This window comes from Labrus bergylta, chromosome 14 (genome assembly GCF_963930695.1).
Source record: "Labrus bergylta chromosome 14, fLabBer1.1, whole genome shotgun sequence".
Taxonomy (NCBI): Eukaryota; Metazoa; Chordata; class Actinopteri; order Labriformes; family Labridae; genus Labrus; species Labrus bergylta.
In genome coordinates, this window is record NC_089208.1 from 3,360,325 (window position 1) to 3,384,753 (window position 24,429).

At 43.4% G+C, this 24,429-nt stretch overlaps 1 protein-coding gene across 1 annotated transcript in view; it reads right to left on the reverse strand.

Annotated features, from left to right (window-relative positions):
- Positions 1 to 511: 511 nt before the first annotated feature.
- The window catches only part of myo7ab (myosin VIIAb), a 45,677-nt gene continuing 21,759 nt past the window's right edge, over positions 512 to 24,429 (reverse strand). Inside the window, exons 16-50 of the mRNA XM_065963010.1 lie at positions 23,340 to 23,446; positions 23,095 to 23,136; positions 21,554 to 21,691; positions 20,512 to 20,670; positions 20,191 to 20,283; positions 19,328 to 19,422; positions 19,017 to 19,101; positions 17,723 to 17,941; positions 14,994 to 15,311; positions 14,345 to 14,554; positions 13,581 to 13,757; positions 13,381 to 13,470; positions 12,928 to 13,055; positions 12,045 to 12,171; positions 10,826 to 10,945; positions 10,471 to 10,644; positions 10,137 to 10,364; positions 9,347 to 9,517; positions 8,853 to 8,970; positions 8,619 to 8,745; positions 7,147 to 7,316; positions 6,859 to 7,049; positions 6,607 to 6,731; positions 6,345 to 6,502; positions 5,941 to 6,094; positions 4,848 to 5,003; positions 4,625 to 4,730; positions 4,253 to 4,366; positions 3,987 to 4,074; positions 3,037 to 3,143; positions 2,759 to 2,944; positions 2,246 to 2,362; positions 2,041 to 2,124; positions 1,736 to 1,855; positions 512 to 650 (exon numbers count right to left, since the gene is read on the reverse strand). Coding sequence (XP_065819082.1) covers positions 558 to 650; positions 1,736 to 1,855; positions 2,041 to 2,124; positions 2,246 to 2,362; positions 2,759 to 2,944; positions 3,037 to 3,143; positions 3,987 to 4,074; positions 4,253 to 4,366; positions 4,625 to 4,730; positions 4,848 to 5,003; positions 5,941 to 6,094; positions 6,345 to 6,502; positions 6,607 to 6,731; positions 6,859 to 7,049; positions 7,147 to 7,316; positions 8,619 to 8,745; positions 8,853 to 8,970; positions 9,347 to 9,517; positions 10,137 to 10,364; positions 10,471 to 10,644; positions 10,826 to 10,945; positions 12,045 to 12,171; positions 12,928 to 13,055; positions 13,381 to 13,470; positions 13,581 to 13,757; positions 14,345 to 14,554; positions 14,994 to 15,311; positions 17,723 to 17,941; positions 19,017 to 19,101; positions 19,328 to 19,422; positions 20,191 to 20,283; positions 20,512 to 20,670; positions 21,554 to 21,691; positions 23,095 to 23,136; positions 23,340 to 23,446 — 4,895 coding nt within the window. The 3' untranslated portion in view covers positions 512 to 557. The remainder of the gene's footprint in view (positions 651 to 1,735; positions 1,856 to 2,040; positions 2,125 to 2,245; positions 2,363 to 2,758; positions 2,945 to 3,036; positions 3,144 to 3,986; positions 4,075 to 4,252; positions 4,367 to 4,624; positions 4,731 to 4,847; positions 5,004 to 5,940; positions 6,095 to 6,344; positions 6,503 to 6,606; positions 6,732 to 6,858; positions 7,050 to 7,146; positions 7,317 to 8,618; positions 8,746 to 8,852; positions 8,971 to 9,346; positions 9,518 to 10,136; positions 10,365 to 10,470; positions 10,645 to 10,825; positions 10,946 to 12,044; positions 12,172 to 12,927; positions 13,056 to 13,380; positions 13,471 to 13,580; positions 13,758 to 14,344; positions 14,555 to 14,993; positions 15,312 to 17,722; positions 17,942 to 19,016; positions 19,102 to 19,327; positions 19,423 to 20,190; positions 20,284 to 20,511; positions 20,671 to 21,553; positions 21,692 to 23,094; positions 23,137 to 23,339; positions 23,447 to 24,429) is intronic.

Consider the following 24,429-nt stretch of genomic DNA (forward strand, 5'->3'; position numbering starts at 1 on the left):
CTTTTTAAGTCAGTCAATGGAGCTCCACTTCACTGACAAATAAATATGAGGATGGGATAATTTAAGGTTTTTAACAGAGGTGATTGTCTATGTGTGACTGTGCTTGTCGTCTGTCTCGTTGTACTCAAATCACCTCAACACACTTTGACACCAGGCGTGAAACGGGTCACTTTAGCGTTCAATTCTGTCTAAAAATATTTACACTGAAAGCTTGTTTAACAACACTCAACCGGCCCCGTTCATAAACGGATAAAGCTCCCTGACTAGCCTCTAACACAGATTCAAACAGTCATACAAATATATCCAAATTGCCGTTTGGTTGGAAAAGAGAATTTCAAGGCAAATTAGGTGAGTTTTTTTAAGACAGAGCCAATAAATATGAACGTGAATGCAAACGTAGCGGTGTCACAGCGTCACAGAAAACGCCTCCACGACCTCTGGTGGGATCATTTTAAAGAAACAGTTCCCATGTTTTCACTCTGCACTGTGTGCGTGTCGGACTCAATGAAAGGTTTTTGATTGATTGGCCGTGATCGATGAGTTTCCAGTCGCCCCGCTCACTTGCTGTTGCCTCGGGACGACCTCTGTTTGGTCATGGTCGTCAGCATCTGGCTGATGTAAGAGGTCAGGAGGTCGTCCATTTTGTAGCCCTGAGGGGTAAAAACAAACACATCAGACATCCCTTAGTGAATGTCTTATTGATTTATAATGCATTTTAAGATGAAGAAGATTAATTATCGGCAAGGAGAAATTCAATTATACTCTGTTGTTGAACATGCTCCACACACACACACACGGGCTGAAACACACACACACACACACACACACACACACACACACACACACACACACACACACACACATGCACAAACAGGATCCTGTGGACGTGCACTAATGTAGAGCTGTCAGAGCGAGGGGGCTGACCACAGTGCCTTGCTCAAGGGAACCTCTCCAGCTACCAGCGACCCTCTGGCTCGCAAGTCCCAAGTCCCTACTTAGATTTAGATTTTTATTTAAAGTCTTTCTATGTGATTTTTCACACTTAAATGTAGAAATCAAGTATCTCCTCTGAAAATAACTCTGTGAGTCATGACGGTCTACAATGGGTGTAACACCCGAGTCCCACTGTCTGTGATGTTTTCAGAGTTTTCAGAGTCCTATCTTCACTTTGTTTACATCGCCCGGACGGCCGGCTGACTCCTCCCCTCGTGTATAAAAGTTGTTTAATTGAGGGACTAGAGAAAAGAAGAATAACATACTGTACTCACTGCTTAACTGTGTTTCTAGATCACGCTCATTTCAGGTAAATTTACATGCAGTGTGAAGATACCAGCATAATAAAGATCACTAGCATTAGCATGCTAACACAACAATGCAGCGCGAGTTGTTTTGGTTTCATGCTGGTGCTCAAGGGCGACATCTGCTGGATCAAAAAATCACATCTAAAGCCTTTAAATAAAGGGTAACAGTGTAACGTTTCCTGGTGGTTGCACTCAATGGTTACAGAAACTCCACTCACTCCTGTCCAACCAGGGTTTGAACCAGGAGCCCTCCTCTCTGTGAGCCAACAGGGCTAACCACTGCACCAACATGCAGCCCGCTGATTCAAATTTATGAGCAGCATATTTCAAATCTCAAACTTTTACTTTCAAACAGAAATGCTGCAATGTGTTTTGTTGTTGTTGTGATCGGGGTCGTGCGTCTAAGCTTATCGCTGCATGTTGAAGAGTCTCACCAGCGAGGTCTCACACAGCAGCTTGCTGCCTCGGACCAGGTTTCCAATGGTGATGTGGAAGTACGTGTTCCCGCTGCTCCAGTTGGAGATCTTTGTGAAGGGGTGAGTGGTGAGGATGTCCTGCAGGAAACACAACGAGTGAGGTGAGAAAGAAGGTACTCGAGACACACACACACACACACACACACACACACACACACACACACACACACACACACACACACACACACACACACACACACACACACACACACACACACACACACACACACACACACACACCAACATAACGTTAAAAACCTCACTTTAGATTTGGGATCAATCAAACTGACTCCATGTTTGTTGATCGCTATCAAGAGGGTTTCTGGGTAATTTGGATCCGTTGATTGCTGCAGAAAGAAAAAAAAAAAAGAACAAACAATTTTTACTTTTTTTTTGTTTTCAAAATGGACTTTACCCGAGACGTTATACTCAGAGTGGATATTTGACTTTTCACTCCTGTGTGGTTACCTTGATTTCAAAGAAGGCAGAACCAAACGTGGGCCACTTGTAGATGATTTTGAGGAAGGCCAGTTTGGCTTCTTCACGAGATTTTCCTGAGTGCTTGTTGAAGAGCAGCATGATGGACTGAAAGAGACAAACAGGAGACAAAAAGGGTCAAATCTTTAAATTTAAAATGTGTTTAATATTCATCAAGTCTCTCTACAACGCTGTAATTCAGAGACATGCTTCTCACACACATTGGCCTGAAATACACACATGCACAAACAGGACATGGTGGACATGAAGGGAGCGCTGCTACTTGCTCAAGAGCACATCGGCAATGCTCAGGAAGTGCCCCGGCATCTCTCCAGTAACCAGACAAACTCTTATATTTTGGTCCGCCCCTCTGGTTCCCAACCCGAGTCCCCTACAGACTGAGCTGCTGCCGCCCCTGAATACTTTCAGAAACTCCTGCTCGTTCAACCATGACTCCTTGATTGGTTTTTTCTTTATTTGCTGCCCTGATGTGTGTGAGCTCACCCTCTTCCAGTCGTCGGCGGAGAGATGTCTGATCTGGTCCTGAGGGACGAGCTCCTTCAGGATCTTGGCCATATTGTGGAACTGAGATTTATCCTCCTCAAACTTCACCCTGTAGATTAGCGCCCCCAGCTGGTGGACCTCGTCCCTTGAACACTTGTGGTAGCCCCTCAGGTACTTCGGCAGCTCCTGTAACCAAGAAGACAGACGCTGTTTAGAAACTACATGTCTGCATGTGAGGGGGTTTGAACCTGTCTGCTCCTGATTCAGAGCACACTCACTTGATAATAGTGGAAGATGGAGTCAGCCATGTTGTCTTTTCCTGGTACAGTGTTAGTCCACAGCTTCTTCATGAAAAACACCTGATAGGTCAGTGAAGGCACCACGCCTGCACGGCCGACACACAGAGGAGACAGGTGGGAGAGTTACAGAGGAAAAAAACACAAAATATGATCTTAGGAGGTGAACGTGAAGAAGTTAACATGTATGAACAAATGGGTGAAGAGATTCCTCATTAAAGGAGATCTATGATGCTGATCCATATTTACATATAAACATATAATGTTACGATGCCGGGCGTCCATGCTTAACCTCGGCAAAGTTTTTTTAACCACAAAATACACGGTCGTTGGTGTAATCCTTGGATGTTATTTCCTGCTGCTCTGAACGAGACTAGAAAATCTGATGTCAAGTTCCCCCGAAGTATCAGAGCAAAGCTTTGATAGGAAGCTACAAAGGACGGGCTTATGGGCACTCTCTCCAGCTCCCCTACAGCGCCAACAGAGTGCAATAGAAGCTAAAGTCTCCTTTGTCTAAGGGCACGGTCACACTGGCCATCCGTTACGTGCCCAAGCACGCTTCAACCCTAAAGTCCAGTTCGTTTGACCAGTGTGACCGCTCCGTATCGTGCTCAGGCACGGTACACTTCATGCACGAGCACAAACACGCAAGTAAACAACGCTGACAGCCTTCATTCAGGAGAAATCCAGAGTTTCATGTCTGTATCTGAATAACATGACTCAATATAAGTGGGAATGGCGCAGTGGGGGGCCAACTGTGCTTGAGTACGGCATGGTACAGATGGCCAGTGTGACCGCGCCATAAGAACGTCTAAAGACATCTAAAGAAAGTCTGAGGTGTTGTTTAATCAGTTTGTCTGCTCCACAGGGTGCCTTCTCATACCTGCAGACTCCGTAGAGTAACTTAAAAAAAGGGGTTTATCTTGATTTACCGTCTTTCACATGTCTGGCTTTCTTGATCCAGTCAGTCAGGTGTCTCACAAAGTCGAAGAAAAAGTCTCCATCAGGCACGCTGATGACCTAAAGAAACACAAAGTCTCTGATAAGAACTGCATGCACTCATGTTTGCTCCACAGTCAGTAACCATAGCAACACTTTAATTTAGTAACATGCAAAACCATGAACACAAACAGAGCTGTGACAGAGCTAAAAGTATATTTATTAAAACAGACGTAATCAGGCTGCAGGTTGAGTTTACCTTGTCAGTGATCTTCACAAAGAGACTGAAGCCCTCTGAGGATTTGAGCATCAGACGTCCTGAGATGTTGTGACAGAAGTCTTTGGCCTTGGTGCTCGACTCCACCTCGAACACCTGCAAAAAAATAAAGAAAGGGAGAGTCTCAAGAGTAAGAAATACAACATCAACATCATCTGTGTTTTTAAAGGAAATGAGTTCACAGCAGCAGGTTTGGAGACGTGCAGAGTGTTGAGGAGGTGGGGCGACCTAAAAATCTGTCATTACGTTTCTATGTTTAATGGGTTCTGGAGATGTTAAAGGATTGAACTGATGGAGTTTTGAGTGTTTAAGGACCTTTAAGACTCGTTAACATGAAAAAAAGTCGTCACTGACCTCGTCGGAGTCATCGGGGAAGTAAACTTTGTGGAAGATCTGAGTGGTTTTGTGCTGGATGGCTTCGACCTCCACCAGGTGAGGAGGGTACTTCCTGGATCCATTTCTACAAAAAGTAAAAGATGAAAAACTCATGAATTTAAAAGAAACACAAAAGAGATACAGTTGAAGAAGATCAGAAGAGAGCTGCCTGTGTGTGTGTGTCTGTGTGTGTGTGTGTTACCGTAATGCTTTCTGCAGCCGCTGCATGCAGTCTGGAGCGAGCGGATAGTGTTTCTTAGCCTGCAGGTACCTCTGGACGTGAGGCAGCAGAGTGTTACTGGGAGGAAACAAACCAGTGCAGAGCCACAGCAGCTCCCAGCCCTTCTCTTCACTGTACCTACACACACACACACACACACACACACACACACACACACACACAAACACACAAGAAATGGTCAAATTAGTGGTGAAAATGTGTCCTTGTGTCATAAAAACCTCTGCATTAATATTTCTAATCATGATTAATCTCTTGCTATTTTGTCCCTTCAGGCTCCCCGTAGTTAAGCCTCCTCAGTGTCTCCCTGTAGTCTCAGTGATGTAAAAGAAGGACACTGCTGCATCTTTTGAACGTCTTATTTCACTTTAACAAACTCTCAGACAGCTCAGCTGACGAGTCCAAAGTCATATCCCCCTTATGACATCACACATTGACCTTTGGTACCGTTGCTTTGAGCTGTTTGACGTCAGTTTGACCAGTCAGTTTGACCAGTCAGTCTAACCACTTCCTGTTTCTGTTCTCCAGTAATAATCTACCAGAGGGTCCTTAGGTTATTTCAAATAAAAGCATGGTTGAATTTAAACAGCAAGTAAAGTAGCAAGTAGAAGGAGAGCAAGAGCCCGTAGTAGTCTCAGCCTTGGACTGTACACATTTCAAAATAAAAGCCTCACTATTTTTACATGCGATTAAAAATATGATTAAACAAGAATAACTATTGACACTGTGCAATTAATCCCAATACATTTTTTTAACCGTTTGACAGCCCTAATAATTGTACAACAACCTTTAAAAAAAATCCATTTAATTGTTATATTATGAGTCTGCACTCTAAGTGCACCAATTGAATGTGTTCCTCATGTGTTTGCAAGAATACCGGCTGCTTTCACTGGACGTCTTGCAAATGCAAAATGCAAATAAAACAAAAAAAAACTTAAAAGAAAAAACATTTATCACAGTGTTGTTGACAGGGAGTTGAAATCTAAATGTGTGTGCGTGTGCGTGTGCGTGTGCGTGTGCGTGTGCGTGTGTGTGTGTGTGTGTGCTTCAGACATACTTGATGTGATTATCAGTGAGCTGCTTCAGGATCTGACAGAAGATCTCGTCTTTGAGCGGCTCGGCCTTCAGCGCTCCTTCAAAGATCTGATCTGTGAGCTCGTTTACTGAGCGGACGCGTTTGGACGGATAGTCGCCCATGTACTTCATCACGGGTGCAGCGCAGGTCAAGGTCATGACCACGACAACAGGAAGAGGAAATACATCGATCGAATCATACAGCTGAGTCATAAACACAACTTTAGTTTAGTTTTTAGGGAGCAAAGCATACTAGAAGTAAAACTTTGTTGTTAAACAATAAGAGAATAAGGACTTCTTTAAACTGTTCTGAACTAAGTCTCATTAAAGACAGAAAAATGATCCACTGATGGAAACATTCAACATACACCGAGCAGTAAAGGATATACATGAAGGCCAGGCAGGCCTCCTGGGAGAGCTCGTCGTGAGCCAACACTTTCTTCAGCAGCGGCTGTTTCAGAGGCTCCCTCGTGCAGCTCCACAGACGCTCCTTCCCCCTGGACTTGGAGATCATCACCCTGCTCAGAGTGCTCTTTGGAGGAGGCCTGCAGGAGGAGTTAAAGATTAGGAAACACACACAAAACTACACTTAACGATTTAACCAATAATTCACATTTCCTGTCTGTGTTAAAAGGACGAGGACAGCTACCTGAAGTAGTCGTAGGAGAACTCCTCCAGGGTGTAAACCTTCGCTTTGTCCTCTTTGTCGGAGAGGTTCATCTGCGACACGCCGATGGATTCTCGCCTCTGATCAGGAGTCATGGTCACTAAAGCCTGAGAGGGACAAAGACAGATTTTAAAGAGGCTAACAACAGCAATATGCGTTTCAGCTTCAAGTCTTCATCATGACCTAAATGAGCCTGTTTCATAGGCTCGCTAAGCTCCCAAAGCAAGAACTCACCACGATGTCGTACTGCGGCCGGGTGATGGTGGGCAGCACGTAGACACACTCAGCGGGGAAGTCTCCTCTCTGTTTGGTCCGGTCGTTGATGCCGTGAGCCCAGCCGGAGTTCATCACATGCTCTCCAGAGTGTTCGTCCAGGATGATCAGATCCCCCTTAGTGAAACTCAGGAACGTGGACTCTGCTCCTGCTGCACAAAGACCACATTTAAAGGGACAAGCTTTCAGTAGCAGAGGCTTTTCCATTTGTAGCAACCATCCTCAAACATGCCAAACATCTTTTCTTACCGGGGTTAGGACAGTCCAGCAGTCCCACCACATACTTGGACTTCTTCCTCAGGCCGTCGAGGAAGGTGACCACCAGGTCTCTGATGTCCTCTGCGTTGTTGGAGGTGAACGTGTACTCGTCTGCTTTGATTGTGGCCAAGGTGAAACTCTGACCCTGAAGTTTACCCCCTCTGGAAAAGAGAAAATTTGACTTTTCACAAATCATGAAAAACATCATGAAGTCGTGTTTTTAAAAAGTGACAATTAAAATATAAATAATCACTTTATCTCTCATTGTTGCACTTTGTAGTCCTGTGGTTCTCTAAGTTTGTCGTTATCTTAATAGTTGTAGTTTAGAGTTTAAGCATCTAAACGACTGCCTTCCAGTAATCAAATACAAATTTATGACAATGTTTACGCTTTAAGGGGAAATAAGCAATTGTTGAACAGGGTCTGGCTGCAGACCTGTTCATGCCTCGTCTTTACTGAATAAATCAATAGTGATTTTAAATAAGATAGGATGTTGAGTCATTTATTTTTATTTTTTAGATTTCTTTATTTAAAAGGGACAATGCACATTAATTAACAAGAGCAACGAAGTCACACATGTAAATGTGCCAGATTTAGCCATGCAGGCTAATTTTCATCTGCAGTCCCCTAATCCGTTAAATGTATTTATATTCACATAAAAAATGACTAAAACGTTCAAAACGGAATTACTACATATTGAATATCCAGCGTGCAACATCATAGAGATAGATAGATAGATAGATAAATACTTTATTGATCCCGAGGGAAATTCAAAGCATCCAGTAGCAGGTTACAAAGACATGACATGAAACATTTGTTACACATGAACCACAAAACTGACGCCCCCCTCCCTCACATACATATATATTAACCTGAAAAAAGATTTAAAGAATACCTCTAGATGAATCAAACTTAAACTGTGCAATTAAAAATAGACTTACGCAAGAAATGTACATAACCCGTGCAGGGATAAAAATAACATTGTTTATAAATGAATGAAACGCCAAACAGGAAGTGCAAGCCGATTTTATTTTGGAATTGTTTATATTTCCGGTCCTGACAGTGGACGTGTCTCACAATGGAGTTCTGCAGCCAGACTCTCTTGTAATCGTTCGCTTACATGCGAACATTAAAACGCCTATTCAGTGGTGATAAAGAGTTCTGTGTCTGTCATCTTGTTTTTACGTTCTTCTAGCAATGACATGCGGCAAACGAGTCAAAGGTCGGATTTGAACCCGGGCTGTCCGCTTTGGGGTCTGTAAGCTCTGTACATGGTGCGCACAAACTAAAATTTAAATATGTGATGTATAAATATAATTAATAAAAATATAAAACATAAAATAAGTCAGATTTCAGATCCCAGTTTCTGTTTTACTCTATTTGAAAAAAGGTTTCATTTGCTGCTGTCACTTCATTTTATGCAGCAGATATTGTTACAGAAAACGACTTGAGTGTCATCAAACCTGCTACTGGACACAGCGGTGATCTCTGGGAACGACAGCTCCAGGAGGACCTGCTCCTGTTCGTCCACAAAGTAAACCCCGGTCCAGTTCACCGCCACGATCACGTCATTCTTGGGCAGACTGGGCCCTGTAGGAAAAAACAACACAGCGTGACATCAAATATCAAAAACACCAACACAGCACCGGGTTTACACTGAGACACATCGGTCCGATCAACACCTGTGAGTCACTCACCTGAGAACTTGAAGGCCTCGTAGAAGCGCGAGAAGAGCAAAGGCCACTTTAAGCGAGCGAAATCCACCACGTCCTCCTTCACCCTCTGCGTGTTCGGCCTCCTTTTAGCGTGTAATCCCTGCATGGGTAGTTAACGGTACAACGGTTAGCTCGGTTTTATTTAATACTGCAGGGGTGTGGGGGGTTTTAAAGAAGCCTCTGTTGCCAACCAGAGCGGAGCCATGACGAGCTTTCCTGCGGTAACGTAGGCGAGGGGGACGGTTAGGGGAAAGCAGAGCGGCCGTGTTGAGTTGCCGGGGTAACAGGAAAGACAAACAATAATGTCCATTTCAATCAAAGAGTGACACAAATATGACTTCTTGATTCAACAGTAACAATGGAAGGAGGCGATCTGGGATGATCCAAAGCTCATTAAGACAGAGCAGAGGTCACCAGGAGCTCGGTTTAAGATCTGCCCTGGCAAAAAGGACCAATCAGGTGTCAGTGCTCGATACCTTTTTGTGGGCGTTGATGATGAGCTGGACCCACTTCTCTGCGGTCTTAGTCGTGCTGATCTCTCTGTCGGGGATGTAGGAGGGGATGAGGCTGAGCAGGCGGTCTTGGAGGATCTCGGAGCCGTAATCCACGTAGTACTGCTGAGAGGCCAGCTCGGCCAGGTCGTCCTCCTTTTGGGGACGGACACAAGAGCAGAGGGAGGGTCAGGAGAAATCAAATACCTGATATAGGTTCACACAACTTTCCTTTTGTAGCTGTGGGAATGAGGAGACCATGTCATAACACAGAAAAGTGGGAAAAGTGTAAAGTGTCCATCTATTAAAGGCTTTATATGTGATTTTTTGATCCAGCAGATGTCGCCCTTGAGCACCAGCATGAAACCAAAACAACTTGCGCTGCATTGTTGTGTTAGCATGCTAATGCTAGCGATCTTTATTATGCTGGTATCTTCACACTGCATGTAAATTTACCTGAAATGAGCGTGATCTAGAAACACAGTTAAGCAGTGAGTACAGTATGTTATTCTTCTTTTCTCTAGTCCATCAATTAAACAACTTTTATACACGAGGGGAGGAGTCAGCCGGCCGTCCTGACGATGTAAACAAAGTGAAGATAGGACTCTGAAAACTCTGAAAACATCACAGACAGTGGGACTCGGGTGTTACACCCATTGTAGACAGTCATGACTCACAGAGTTATTTTCAGATATACTTGATTTCTACATTTAGGTGTGAAAAATCACAGATAAAGACTTTAACTAACACGGCATATGAATCTCAGCTGCCCGACCTTTTCACAGCGGTACTCTCCAAACTTCACCCCTCGGACAATCTGCTGGTAGATGAGGTTCGTGGCGACGTAGTCATCAGCGGGGTTGTGCCAGGGGTTGAAGATCTCCTTCCTGAAGAACAGCCTCCAGGGGGCGTTCCTCTCCTGGGCGCCCTGCTCTTTAGCGTACTGCTCACACTGAGAGACGGCGTCCATGACGTGGTCGCTGCCGCTGCCCAGAGATGACACCTGGAGAGAGTAGAGCCACATACTGGTGTACTTTAATATAAATGAGAGGTGATGCATGACTGAGAACTCAAAAAACATATATACTGGTCTGAAGACAGTTTTGGACCTTGTCGAACAGGGCGATGTACAGGGAGAAGCCGAAGCGATCCCTCAGGTTGATCTTGTCTGCGAGAGCGTTGCAGAGCTCACTGGCCGTCGTAGCCGAGTCTGCCAGGAGGGTCTTGGTGGTCCCATCCATGAAGGTGACCGGCAGCATGATGGGCTTCTTTGACTTTGTTGCCTGAAGGGACAGAAAAGTTAAAACGGGGTGCAGGTACTTTGTAACTTGTTGCTGCTGTGGACGGTTTATTAAAGTAATTTAGCAGGAAGTAAGGTGTTTGCATGTTATGTTCACAAAGTCAAATAAAATACCCTTTTTTTTAATACCAGATAAAACTCATGAAAAAAAGAACATCCAGTACCTGTAGTTCTAACCAAGATGGCGGCTGGGTCCTTGTGCGGTTGACAAATGTCCTCCTCAACCTTTCCTCACAATATGGAGCGTAACCAGGGGGACCGTTTATCAAAAATGTCCGTAAGTACTGACAACAGAGGAAAAGGAGAGAGGGGGAAAAGAGAGCAAAAAGAACAAACAGAGGTCATAAAATCAGCAAAATGATGAAACTTTGTGCTCGAGACGAGAAAATACAAATGGAAGAATGAACTGAATATTATTAGAAAGCACAGGGTATCCCGTGCACAGCCAACCCGACGTCCTCAGACGAACACTGACACATTACTTTCCTGTCACTTTTGAGAGTGAACAACGTGTTTCGCCTGAAGCTTCCGATGCTGGGCGAACCGGAGGAAGCTACATGCGAAACGTGGATAAAAACGTTGACTTTATTTGTCCCAGAAGGGCGTTTGATTTTTGCGGCAAGACGCTAAAAGGACAGCAGAACCGTGAAAAAGTACACACTCAAAAACAAACAATTAACACAAGCGCTGGTTTACGGCAAAATACCGTAAAATTGCTCCCAATAAAGGGACAGCAAAGTATTTTTTTTTTTTTTTTTGAAGATCTATTTTTGGGCTTTTTGTGCCTTTAATTGAGAGGTAGGACAGTGGATGAGTCAGAAATCAGGGAGAGAGAGAGAGAGTAGGGAATGACATGCAGGAAAGGAGCCACAGGTGGGATTTGAACCTGGGTCGCCCGCTTGGAGGATCATAGCCTCCATAATGGGGCACTAACCACTGCACCACCAGCGCCCCCATTAAAGTAGTTTTACGCGTGCCACGGTTTATTTATCTTTTCATCTCTAGAAAGGCGTTATAAGCAACACATGCCAAAAACATTAATTTTTTTGACAGAAGGGTGAAAAATCCATCTTAAAATTACAAACTGTTTATGTTCGTTAATGATGCTAACACATAAATCTTGTGCATTTTTTCGCTTCATAAAACAGAAATATTTTACTGAGTTTTGAGATAACTCAAATATTTTTGTACAGATGTTGACAGGAATAAAGAGTTGGATTGAAGGTGGTACATTTTTTTTAAAGCAGCAGTGGAAACGTTCTTTTTAATGTATCAATTACTTCTTAGATCTGTGGTCATACGTTTAGCTTAATCCCAGAGACGGTATATCATGTCTTTAGGATGCTGCGATCAGGCTCATCCACATGAAGTGACTTTTCTTACCTTGACAAACTTCTCTGATGGAGCAAAGCAGCCGACGCACAGAGACAGAAGGATCCAGCCGCGGGCGTGGCTGCTCTTGGATGGATTCTGAGAGAGCTGTTTGCAGATCTGACAGTAGATCTCATCCCTGACATAGAAACACAACAGCTGGATTAAACACAATGGATAAAACCTTCTGGATTTAATCATCTTGCAGACTCTACTTTTGCTTTGAACGTTTCCCCTCTTAAAGGTCACATATCATGAAAAATACACTTCACCATGTTTTTAACACTAATATGTCTCTCTAGTTTGTCTACAAACCCCCCAAATGATGAGAAAAGTCCATCCTCTCCATCTTCTGCCTCCACTTTTCAGAAAATGTGTGCTCAAACATGCCGTTTGGAGATTTTCCCTTCATGACATCACAAAGGGCAGTAGCCCCTCCCCCAGGTGGGTGACACTCCCACAGCTAGGTGTTTGTTCTGCCCTCTGAGTCTGCCTTCTCACCATAAACAATAGGGCATGGAGAGAGAAAGCACCAAGTACACCCAAGCCCTTCCAGAGAGGGGGCGTGGTCAGACACAGCTCATTTACATATTTAAAGGTACAGACACAGAAACAGCCTGTTCTGAGCAGGGCTGAAATAGAGGGGTTTATAGACATGATCAACTACAGGATCAGAGTGGATTTAGAACAAGACACTTCACACACATGTTTTGAGGAGCTCTGAGACTTATTTAAACTGAAGAAGAGGAGAAGGATATGTGACCTTTAAGAAAAAATAGAAAGTGCATAAATCGTTCAAAAGTTTCTAGTTTCAGTCATCATGAAACACATCGTTCACACATTCTGGATTAAGTCTGATGTTGAAATGACAGAACAACATTTGAATGAAGGTCACCTGAGAGCGGGCCTTAAGATGCCGTTGCCGATGATGAAGTGAAGTTTCTCCAGGTTGGAGGTGGGCCTGTCCTCCAGCATGCTGTTCCCCTGGACACCATAGTCCCCCTCTGTGAGCCGCCTGGTCACCTGACGCAGGAAACGAAGAAGAAAAACTCTAAGACTGAGCTCCAACCATTAACACGTTTCTCTTATTACACTGACATTAACCATTGACTGGATCTGTTCTAAACTGAGAGACCCTGTGATGGATACTGTACGATATTTTATACCACAAGTCAGTTCTGACCGAGAAATCTGAATGAACAAGAGGCACTCGATCCCTGCTAGTTTTTCTAACGTGGTATCTGAGTATCGGTTTTCCTTATTCTGAATCTTTTACTGCTAAATGTTGTCGTATAAAAAGCTAACTCTGGGTTTAAAGGTCAGCAGAAGATGCTGGTTTGAATCGTACCTCCTCTGTGATCTTTGTTTTCCTCTTCAGAGTGAGAGACACAAGTTTATGTCGGATACTGTTCCTCTTCTGGCCGTCTATGGAGCTGTTCTGTTAACACAAACATGAAAACGTAGTTAATCACACAGCAGACCTGATGATAAGAAAAGCTAACAAACATCCGGTTATTTGAACAATGTGTCCCGTCAGCTTGGTCTCACCTCTCCCTCCACCTGCAGCTCCTGCAGCTCCCTCTTGTACGTCCTCTTGCCGAGGGTTTCGTAGATTTTGGTCATGACCGGAATCTTTTCACTGCCGTCATTGATGACCATCTGACATTTTGGCTCCGGGAGGTCACCCATGAATCTCAGCACGGTGATCCACACCGCTAACGCAGCCTGGAGAACAGGAAACCATGGTTAAAATCAGCAGGTATGGTAAGTTAGTCCTTTTGTTGCACGTCAGTCACAATATGTGTTCTTAGCGTAAATACTCAAAAGTGCTTTTCTGCTTTTTTGAAAATGAATACAAGTCAGAACATTTGTTTTTCAGCATGAAGGGTTAGGGTTAGAAAGAAAGAAAGAAAAACATAAAAGTGTAAAAACTGCAGTTCCTCTGATGGCCACTTGAGGCTAACTCCAGAAGTGAGTCAATCCTCCCTGGAGCCTTTTTTAAAGACTTTATATGTGATTTTTCACACTTAAATATAATATAAATCAAGTATCTCCTCTGAAAATAACTCTGTGAGTCATGACTGTCTACAATGGGTGAAACACCCGAGTCCCACTGTCTGTGATGTTTTCAGAGTTTTCAGAGTCCTATCTTCAGTTTGTTTACATCGCCTGGATGGCTGGCTGACTCCTCCCCTCGTGTATAAAAGTTGTTTAATTGAGGGGAAATTATTGTTTTATCTGAATTGGTTTTCCTTTTTTTGATGACTAAGAGGATGACCAGGAGGAGATGAAGGACGCTGTCAGGCTCTCACCAGCTGGTCTCCTTCGTCCTCGTGGAACAGCAGAGGTTGTTTCAGCGGCCGTCTGATGTATGTGTGAGTGGAAACGCCCTGGAAGTACGTGGCGGCAAACTTGGAGAACTTGTACTCGGACAGATCTTCGTCCTCCTCGTCGGGTAACGGCAGAGCTTCGTTCAGCTCCTCTTCTTCAGTTCCCTCAACGTGAGGAGTGTTCTCCAGATCCTGAGAGAAAGAAATGAAACACACAAACAAACACAGAACTGGAAAATGGCGCTTTACAGTGATGTTTACGTTTTCCTATTTTTGAGAAAACATCTCGTATTTGACCTGCTGACTGGACCTCACAGACACGCTGAGGGATCATCAAAGTCTAAAAGTTCATTTTTGTAGAGGGGAACATTTTTGACTTCTCCAGATTTCATTGCAATCCATCCATTGGTTGATGAGATGATTAACTCAAAACCATAAATGTCAAACTAAAGGTGGCGCTAGAGGAAGAGTCAGAGGTTCATAAAGTCAACAGGATCAGCTGGATCATCTGATAAATTCACATTTTCGTTCCATGGATAAAAATTGAATCCAGATGAAATCAGTGCAAACATTGTTGATGGGAACACACAGCATGCACATCTATTGGACTACAAATCCCACAAACACACACCTCAAAACCAGATGGTGCTTGTCCGTCCTGGTTGGGCAAAGGCCCCGAGTTCCCCAGGAACCCGAACATGCGGTCCACCATGTCGGAGTGATCCACGGGCTGCTCCTTCTCCCTCTCCATCTGCTCCAGCAGCTCCTTCTTCCTCCTCGCCTCCTCCCTCTCCTCCCTCTCCCGCTCCTCCTGCTGCTGGGCCAGTTGGACGAGCCTCTCCTGGTGTTTCCTCTCGGCCTCTGCCTTGGCCCGCCGAGCCGTCATCAGGTTCCGCAGCTGCTCCTCCTCGGCCAGGCGCTGGCGCTCGGCCTCCTGCCGATGCCTCAGCTGCGAGAGGAGAGGTGAGACGGGAAAGAGAGAGAGAGGACAGAGGAAGAAACTGGTTAGCGTTTAGCTCCTGTTTGACAACTTGTGCGATTAAAAGCTAGAGCTGAGATTTGAGTGCAAACATTATATTATCTGTTTGAACAGATAACTTTTTTGAGCTTTTTGTTGATGCTGTTCTACAAAAAATATGACCAGACAACAAAAAGCAAAAAAATATGAACTACAGCATACAGTTCTTTGTCTCTAGTCTGTAATTAAAGGGCTTTCAGTAAGCAGTGCAAGTCTAAATGTCTACATGCTGACATGACAAGGAAGCGATAAGAAGTGAAGGTCTTAAGGACAGCACAGAGAAATGACAACATGCAACGGAAGCCGCCTCTGGTTCGCACTCGAGCTGCTTCCCAAGAGCTCACCGACTGAACTTCTTCTTTGTGGAGCCCGACTGGAGCTGTAGACCTGCTGAGCAGTTCTACTTGATACTTTTCTCAGAAAATCTATTTATATCTCAACAAAGCTGATCACAAAACTGAGATTAAAAACAACAAAACATTTACAGAAAACAAATCATTTATTCAGCGTTTTTCTTTTTTAGAGCAGGGAAAGAGAAAGAAAGGGTTAACGGAGGCAGATCAGATGATGAACGAACAAAAAAAAACATGATGACAGTTTCACATACAGACATGAAAACAGGGGAAGACAAATCATGTGATCAAAAAAAAGAAGAACGGAGGTTTTAATGGAGACATATTTCAGGCCAGCTTCATCTGAGAGAGAGTTCTCAGTTCATCGAGACACCCTGACATCTGTTTTCTGTTTTGTGAAATCAGGTTACTTTGTTTGTTTCTTTTTTTGCAGCTATTCTTGTTTTGATATTCTGTATAAATGAAATGTTCAAAGGGTAGGCATAATAAGCCTCGGCCATTGTTTTTTTTATTTTTTATTATTGTTCGCGTATGTTCTTTGCTTTGTGGTCATGGACCGAAATAAATATTTACTACTACTATTTACTGTTACCCTCCCTTCCTTCCTTCTCATCCATCCACCCTCCTTCCTTTCCTTTCCTCTCATCCATCCACCCTCCTTCCTTTCCTCTCATCCATCCACCCTCCTTCCTTTCCTCTCATCCATCCACCCTCCTTCACACATATTCGGTTTCTTTGGGCAGGGATTGGCTTCATGTTCAGAAATGTAAAAGTAGTAAGGTTTGTTTTTTTCACTCTTGATACGACACTCCATGATGTGTAGGAGGAGAAACACTCTGAAAGGTTTCTCTCTTTTCCCCAACAAGTGGAAACTACAGATAGAGGTGGAGGAGGCGGGAGCGTAAAGGCAGGACGAGGCTTACACACTGTGTGATTTAACTGTACTGTAAATCATCATGTGAACAAACTGACAGATTTTGGCAAGATGACGAAGAAGCACTCAAAGAATACCACGTTCCAAAATCTTGTCGTGTAATTATCTATTTTATTATTTAAAGAAGTCCTGTTGGGGACTAGACTACCAGGGGAACTGGCACCTTCAGCTCTTATCTACCTCTCTCTCTGTCTAGCTAGCCTAGCTTTCCAAAAAGTCAATATAAACACAAAACATTGTGATGCGTTCGGATGAAGCTCAAGATCAGCTACCCTCAGAAAACATTTGTGCCAATTAAGAGGAGAACCAAAAAAACGTTCAGGAGGAACATGTGGCAACCCGGGCATGGTGTAAAACTTGTTTCCACACATATTTTAAGAAAAACAAACAAGATCTGCACACCAAGAAGTGTTAGTATGACGGATTTATTGACATTTCAAGCCAACTTGGGAGCATCTTGGTGTTTTGTGTTTTTGGATCCAGCACCCACTGAGGGATGTGCGAGCCTTTTTTTAAAATCATTTTTTCATAGTTTTAAAAACAAGAGGAGTTTTAGACAGCTTTTGATTTTTTTTGCATGGAGCCAGGCTAACTGTTTGATCAGTTTTCGATCTGCTAACCTCTGCAGCTCAAACACTGCCCAGCCTTCAACCCGGACTTGTGCGCTGCTGCTGGACTCTTCTAAGTGTGTGTCAAAGCCACATAGGCTGCTGGTCATACCTACATCTGAAGGTATGATCAGCAGCTACATGAAACCATAGGATAGCAGTGTTCATACATGACAGAGGTAGAGGTGTCTATCTTCTCGACCTGATTTCAGCAAGTAAAGAACTAAGCCAATGTAAAAAAACATCAAAATAAACTTTTATGTATTTGTTAAGATGGTTCAGAAGTTTAGTTTGGCAGTGTGTAGAAAGATTAAAAACAGTAAGGCGTCATAAGAACCCTCTATTCTCTCCCCTGTGTTTGTCTTCTGCACCTCAGCACCAGTAGCCCTCTCCCAGTGACAGGCCCGTCCCATGATACAGGTGACAGTAGTAAACGTTAGACTTTACCTCTGCCCGCAGCCTCAGGCAGAGGCGTCTGGCTATCATGCCTCTGGTGTAGGCCTGAAGGGTCAACACGGCGCGGAGACGTCGCCAGAACGCCTGCCGGACGAGGAAGCCGCGACAACGCGCCTGAATGAAGGTCACGTTGAGGCGGGTCAGCCGGTAACTTCTGTAGAACCTCCTCGCCCTGTAGACCGCCTGGAGCCGCAGGAAGCCACACTTCATCTGAAGGACGGAGACACGATTTAAAATACAGAGATGTTAGTGAAACATGAACTTCATTTGAAGATATGATCAGAGGAGTTTATCAGGAGAAACAAAAAGCTGCATCATTTTGAGAATATTCAACCAGCTGCATAAAGAAAAGGAGGCTGGAAAACGTACATGCGGTGATGTTTGCATGTATATTTGTGAATGCATGTGTGTGCATGTAGATGTAGAAGTATTTGACTGGTCTTCAACCTTCCCAAAAGAGCACATGTCACTCCGCTGTTCATCTCCTTACACCGGCTCCCAGTTACTGCTCGCATCAGATTTAAAACTCTGCTGCTCGCTTACAAAACAGCGACAAAAACGTCTCCTCCAGTCCCTCTGCACCTTTAAGAAAAAGCTAAAGACCCAGCTCTTTCATGAATACCTACTAACTTAATGATGATGGTCTCCATATTATTGATGATGATGATGGTAATGACGATGGTTTTTGTTTGATAACGACGACTTATAAGATGGTTTCTATACTGATTAGAGCTCTCAAGAACTGCCCTCAATGTTGTGCTTTGCCTCTGGTCACTTCCTGTCAGCACCTGTGTGTCCAATCAGACTCAAAGCTGATCGTTTGCTCTTGCTCACATTGTTCCCTTTTTTCTAGATCCTTGCTTGTGTTGTTCTTACTCTCTGATGTACGTCGCTTTGGATAAAAGAGTCTGCTAAGTGAATTGTAGAATTTGTCAACTCATCTGATGTTAGGTTTCTATGGGTACTTTTTTTTTAAATCCTCTGCTTTGAAAATCTACAAAACTGTTTATCTAAACCTCTGTTACTACTGTACTTATACTGAACATTTAAATAGATGTATATTTTTGGAAAAATCTGGATATTTAGAAGAAAAGGGTGAGAGGGACATCCTTTAAATTAGCTGAAAGGAGATGCCCTTGTGGTCGGCCTTGATTAAAGGGCATCAATATGAGTTTCATTCTGTTAAAAACCAGATGAAAACTTCTCACAGGAGCTTTTATTAGTAAAGTTAGAATATTTTAACCAATACAAAGCCACAAATGCTTTGAAGGAGTGAAAGACTCACAATTTTGTAATTCCTCCTGCAGCGATAACCCCTCCAGACCTTCTGGAGGAAAGTCACAGCACTCCTCAGTTTGAGGAAGTAGGTCCTATAAAATGAACAGAAGCCAAATATTTAAAACCAGCATTAAAAACAATGTGTCCTGAGTCCCTCCATTACTGCAGAAAAGAAAAAGAAACATGGACAACTACATACATACAAATAGAGCCTGTGATAAAAAAAAAACACACATAAAGAAACACAGTGAGTCCTGCACATTCCTACTTTTAGACCTCACTGATGAGAATGACGCTTTGTTCTTTAAAGTTGTTTACCTCTCTCTGAGTCCACGCACGGCCTTTTGGATGAGGATGACCTTGTCTGTGATGGCGGTGTCCCTCTCGACCTCCAGCTGCATGTCGTGGTGGTCCTGATCGGAAAGTGGCAGACACAAATTAAAATAAAAGGTAATGAATTTTAGGAATTAGAAAGCTGATCCAAACTGTCAGGAATCCTTAAGTCCTGTTAAATTTGTGTGGAAATGTGGACAACTAAAGCAAACTAGCTCAAAGTGGTTCATGCATTTATTCCTAATCTAGAGACCCTGTGTTGTTCAGGAGCCAATCAAATCAGTCACTTGATGTTATATTGGCATGTTGCTTCTACTTTTATTTGCTCTTGTATTCAAAATATTTGTAACCCACAATGGAAAGGGCATCTGAAGTGTGTGGATGAAGATTCGTGTCTTCAGTGGAGATGTGTGAGCCTTTGATCGAGTACTAAAGGCAGAGTAGGAGCTGGACAGTTTGGGCCTCATTCATCAATATCTTCTAAAGTTTTTTCTTAAGTTATTCTTCAGAAGATTGTTAAGAAGACTTGACAACAGATTCACCAACATGTTCTTAAATGACTGAATTGTTTGCAGCTGTGTTCTTATCTCCTCATGTTTGTATGTTGAAATCGCGTGCATTTTGTTTCTTATTAGCATAGGTAACCGCCCACTAATGCCCATAAAAGGGCATGACTGCAGGGCCCTGCAGGCACACATGCTGGTAACAAATCCCACATAAGAAAACCTCGGTGCATCACAGAATCTTATTGAAAAGTTCATGGAACTTAAAAACAAATGTGTTATTAAGAACGGTTGGTGAATGAGGCCGTTTGTTTTTCGGTTTCTTGATGACAAAAAACAAACAACCTTCAGGAAAATCTTGGTCTTTCCGATCTGCCAGTCATCATGTTTCCCCAGCCGGGCCTGGACGATCATCTGACAGGTCCCTCGTAGGTCCTCCTGGAAGGAGAAGGAAAAAACAAAGAGATGACAATTCCTGGAACCAGAAACCGACTCAGCCTACTCTGTGTGATCTCACAGGATGAAACATGTATTGAAGCCGTACACAACAAATAAAGCCTCCAGTCAACCTGATTGTATTCAGGTATCAGCAAAGACCTCATGAAAGCAGAGAAGAAGAAAAAAACTCTCCCCTTTAATCTGTTTTAAAGAGGATTGTTTTTGGACCTGTATGTGGGCGGGTTTGACGCCAGGCATGAGGACTCGGTAACGGTCCACAAACTCCATGAAGGTGTATCTGATGGGGTAACCGGCACGCCTGATCCTGATGGTCTCCATCATGCCGGAGTACCGCAGCTGACGAATACACAGCTCCCTGTCAAACAACTGAAATAAAAACACACACACAGAGAGAAACAGACCGGATGAACGAGAGATTCAAGAACACAACATGACAGTCAGAAATTTGTGGAAATAATCTTTAATTAATGTTGAGAGTTTGATTAGAAGATTAATACTGTCATGTCTATAAGGATAATCCTGCTGCAGGCTAACTTAGCTTAGCACAAAAAATAAACAGCTAGAAACAGATTAAAAAATCTCTTTCAAAAGGTAAGAAAAAAAAGGTACAGAACAGATTCAACATGTTTAATCTTGATTTAAAAAACCAACCAAAGCGCATGTGTTGGATTAGTCTACTTTCTTGGCGTCACATCCTGGAGTCTCTTCTCACAGCGACCAAAATATTTCCAAGAAGTAACCGGCCTCCTGCCAAAAACTAGTCTGGCGGATAATCCCCATAAATATAACAACTCGTCGTTTGAACACTTTGTTTTTTTTTGCAGAGTTAGTGAGAGGTCTGATCAGCGGTTCATTGATGTGTAACGTCCAGAGAGATGTTTTCAAGGTTTCACCGTAAAGTCCCTGGATGGTTATGACTTAAAGGGACGTAAAAACGAAGGTTACTTTTGGGATTTTGATGCCTTTAGTTTAGAGATGTGACAGTGGATTTAGTCAGAGACCGAGGAGAGAGAGAGTGGAGAACTACATGCAGGAAAGGAGCCACAGGTCAGATTTGAACCCGTGGCGCCCGCTCTCAAGGTATAATCCTCTGTACATAGGGGCGCACACAAACTGCAGAGCTACTGGCGCCCAAAACAAAGCAACCTGCATTTAAATCCTTCAAATAATATGCAGGGATTCCACACGCACACACACACACACACACACACACACACACACACACACACGTAGATAGTTTTAGCCTCACCAAGGGTTTTTTGAGCTCGTTGGGTTTGACACAGCGGACGAAAAAAGGCTGACACACGCTGAGCGTCCTCATCAGCATCTCCAGAGATCGTTTGAACTGACTGCTGAGAGTGGGCGAGCGTTTCCTTGTCTCGACCCCCTGCAAACACGCGCACACACACACACACACACACACACACACACACACACACACACACACACACACACACGGAAAAAAACACATAAAACATCGACCCAGCTGACGATGAAGGCTTCCACTGCTCTAAAATGACAAATGAGGGACAATTTTTAGTTGTTGTATCCTCATCAAGTCATTACTTTTTGCCCTTATGAGGAAAACACTCGACTATTAACTATTTCTAACTTTCAGTCTTCAGAGAAAATCTCACAAGACTACTTTAATTAAAGTCATTTGAGTTGAGGTGTCCATCCTGTCCATGTTTAATGGAAAAACAAAGTCAAGGTCAAATATTTAGTTTAGGTTTGGGAAATGTACAAAGTGACCGGAGTGATGACAAACTGTTCTGACAGTTTTGAATCTAGGGGTTCAAGCACACATCATTACACAGATATGAGGGAACACAGACAACATGACAGGAGGTCACTTAGAAATGTGTTTTTTAGACGGTTTGTTGGTTAAATCGTCATGTGAACGTACCGTAAAACTTAAAATAAAAGCCCATCCCTATTTAAGGCCCAGGCCTTTTTACTGGCCTGGTGTTTACACACATTTAAGATTAAGGCAGGTCTCAATCAGATGCCCCGATGCATTTAGTGTTGCACAAGTCAGCAAGACACAAAGATTCAAGACGACATTTAAAGGTCACATATGATTAAAAATAAACTTCCTCATGTTTCTCTGACTCTAACATGTGTCTCTAGTCTGTCTACAAACCCCCCAATGATGAGAAAAGTTCATCCTCTCCGTCTTTTGCCTGCTCCACTTTTCAGAAAATGTGTGCTCAAACAGGCCGTTTGGAGATTTTCCCTTCATGACATCACAAAGGGCAGTAGCCCCTCCCCCAGTTGGGTGACACTCTCACAGCTAGGTGTTTGTTCTGCCCTCTGAGTCTGCCTTCTCACTGTAAACAATAGGACATGGAGCGAGAAAGCCCGAGCCAACCAAGCCCTTCAAGAGAGGGGGCGTGGTCAGACACAGCTAATTTACATATTTAAAGCTACAGACACAGAAACAGCCTGTTCTGAGCAGGGCTGAAATAGAGGGGTTTATAGACATGATCAAATACAGGATCAGAGTGGATTTAGAACAAGACACTTCACACACATGTCTTGAGGAGCTCTGAGACTTTTTTAAACTGAAGAGGAGGATATGTGACCTTTAAACCTCAGTGAGTGACAGGAGATTGGACTATGAATTTAAGTTTTACGGTATCAATCAACAGACTCTCCCTGCCGTCTCTGCGATAAAGACACTGCACACCTGTAGGGTAAAAAGAAGAGCTTAAGAAAAGGCCACTTGGAGGGTCATGAACACACACACAGGGTTTGAATCACCTCATGTAGCTAGAGACTGTTGATTACCTTGGGAGTGGGAGTGCTGGGCTGCTGATAGCCACACAGAAACTGATGCGATTGTAAAAAGACAGAGGAAACAGAAGAGAGAGAAAGCGCAGTGAGAGGAGGAGCGTGCAGTTAGCTAGAGGGAGTCACCAGAAACAAACTTTTTAAATCAGCAGGTGAGAATGATTATGGCAACATTACAAGTCAACATGCAAGCAGAAATCTAGTGGTTTAAGAGGTTGTTTTTTTGTTTTTTGTTGTCTCACCATGGCAACGTCAGCCTGGAAGATCTGCTTGATGAACTTGTTCTTGGACGAGTGGACGAGCTGGATAATGTCCGTGTGGAGGCTGTCTCGGTTTTTCTCCAAGAATCCTGAGAGAGTTTCAGAGACGGAAAAAAACTGTTCTTTTAAGTTCTGGTCCAGTTTGTTTTAACACCGTTACATCATCATAGAGCGCTATTGGCTGACTTCCTGTTTGAATCTAAATAAAAAACAGGAAATGATAGTTCATATAATTTGCACAAAGAGCTGGTTAAACATCCATCCATTATCTAGACTGATTTTTCTTTTTTGGGGTCGCAAGGGGGCTGGATTGCCCAATGACAGGTGATCCTAGTCGTCATTGGGTGACAGGCGGGGTACACCCAAGTGGCAACCTCCAGTCTTGAAAAATGAAGCCAATGCGGAAGTGCAAAATCCTGCAGTTCGTCCAGTGTCCACTAGAGGCTGGCTCACAGCATAAATATGTTTACAGTCTGGTACAAAAAACCAAATAGGTCCAACAGAGAACTATGGGAGGAAGCCGGAGTACCTGACGAGAACACACACATGCACAGGGAGAAAATGCAAACAGCCTGTCTGACGGTGATTCGATCCAGGAATTGTCTCACTGACCACCAACTAATGCCAGATTTTTAAAACCGCTGATCTTTTAAAGTCTTTATATGTGATTTTCACACTTAAATGTAGAAATCAAGTATATCCTCTGAAAATAACTCTGTGAGTCATGACTGTCTACAATGGGTGTAACACCCGAGTCCCACTGTCTGTGATGTTTTCAGAGTTTTCAGAGTCCTATCTTCACTTTGTTTACATCGCCAGGACGGCCGGCTGACTCCTCCCCTCGTGTATAAAAGTTGTTTAATTGAGGGACTAGAGAAAAGAAGAATAACATACTGTACTCACTGCTTAACTGTGTTTCTAGATCACACTCATTTCAGGTAAATTTACATGCAGTGTGAAGATACCAGCATAATAAAGATCGCTAGCATTAGCATGCTAACACAACAATGCAGCGTGAGTTGTTTTGGTTTCACCCTGGAGCTCAAGGGCGACATCTGCTGGATCAAAAAAT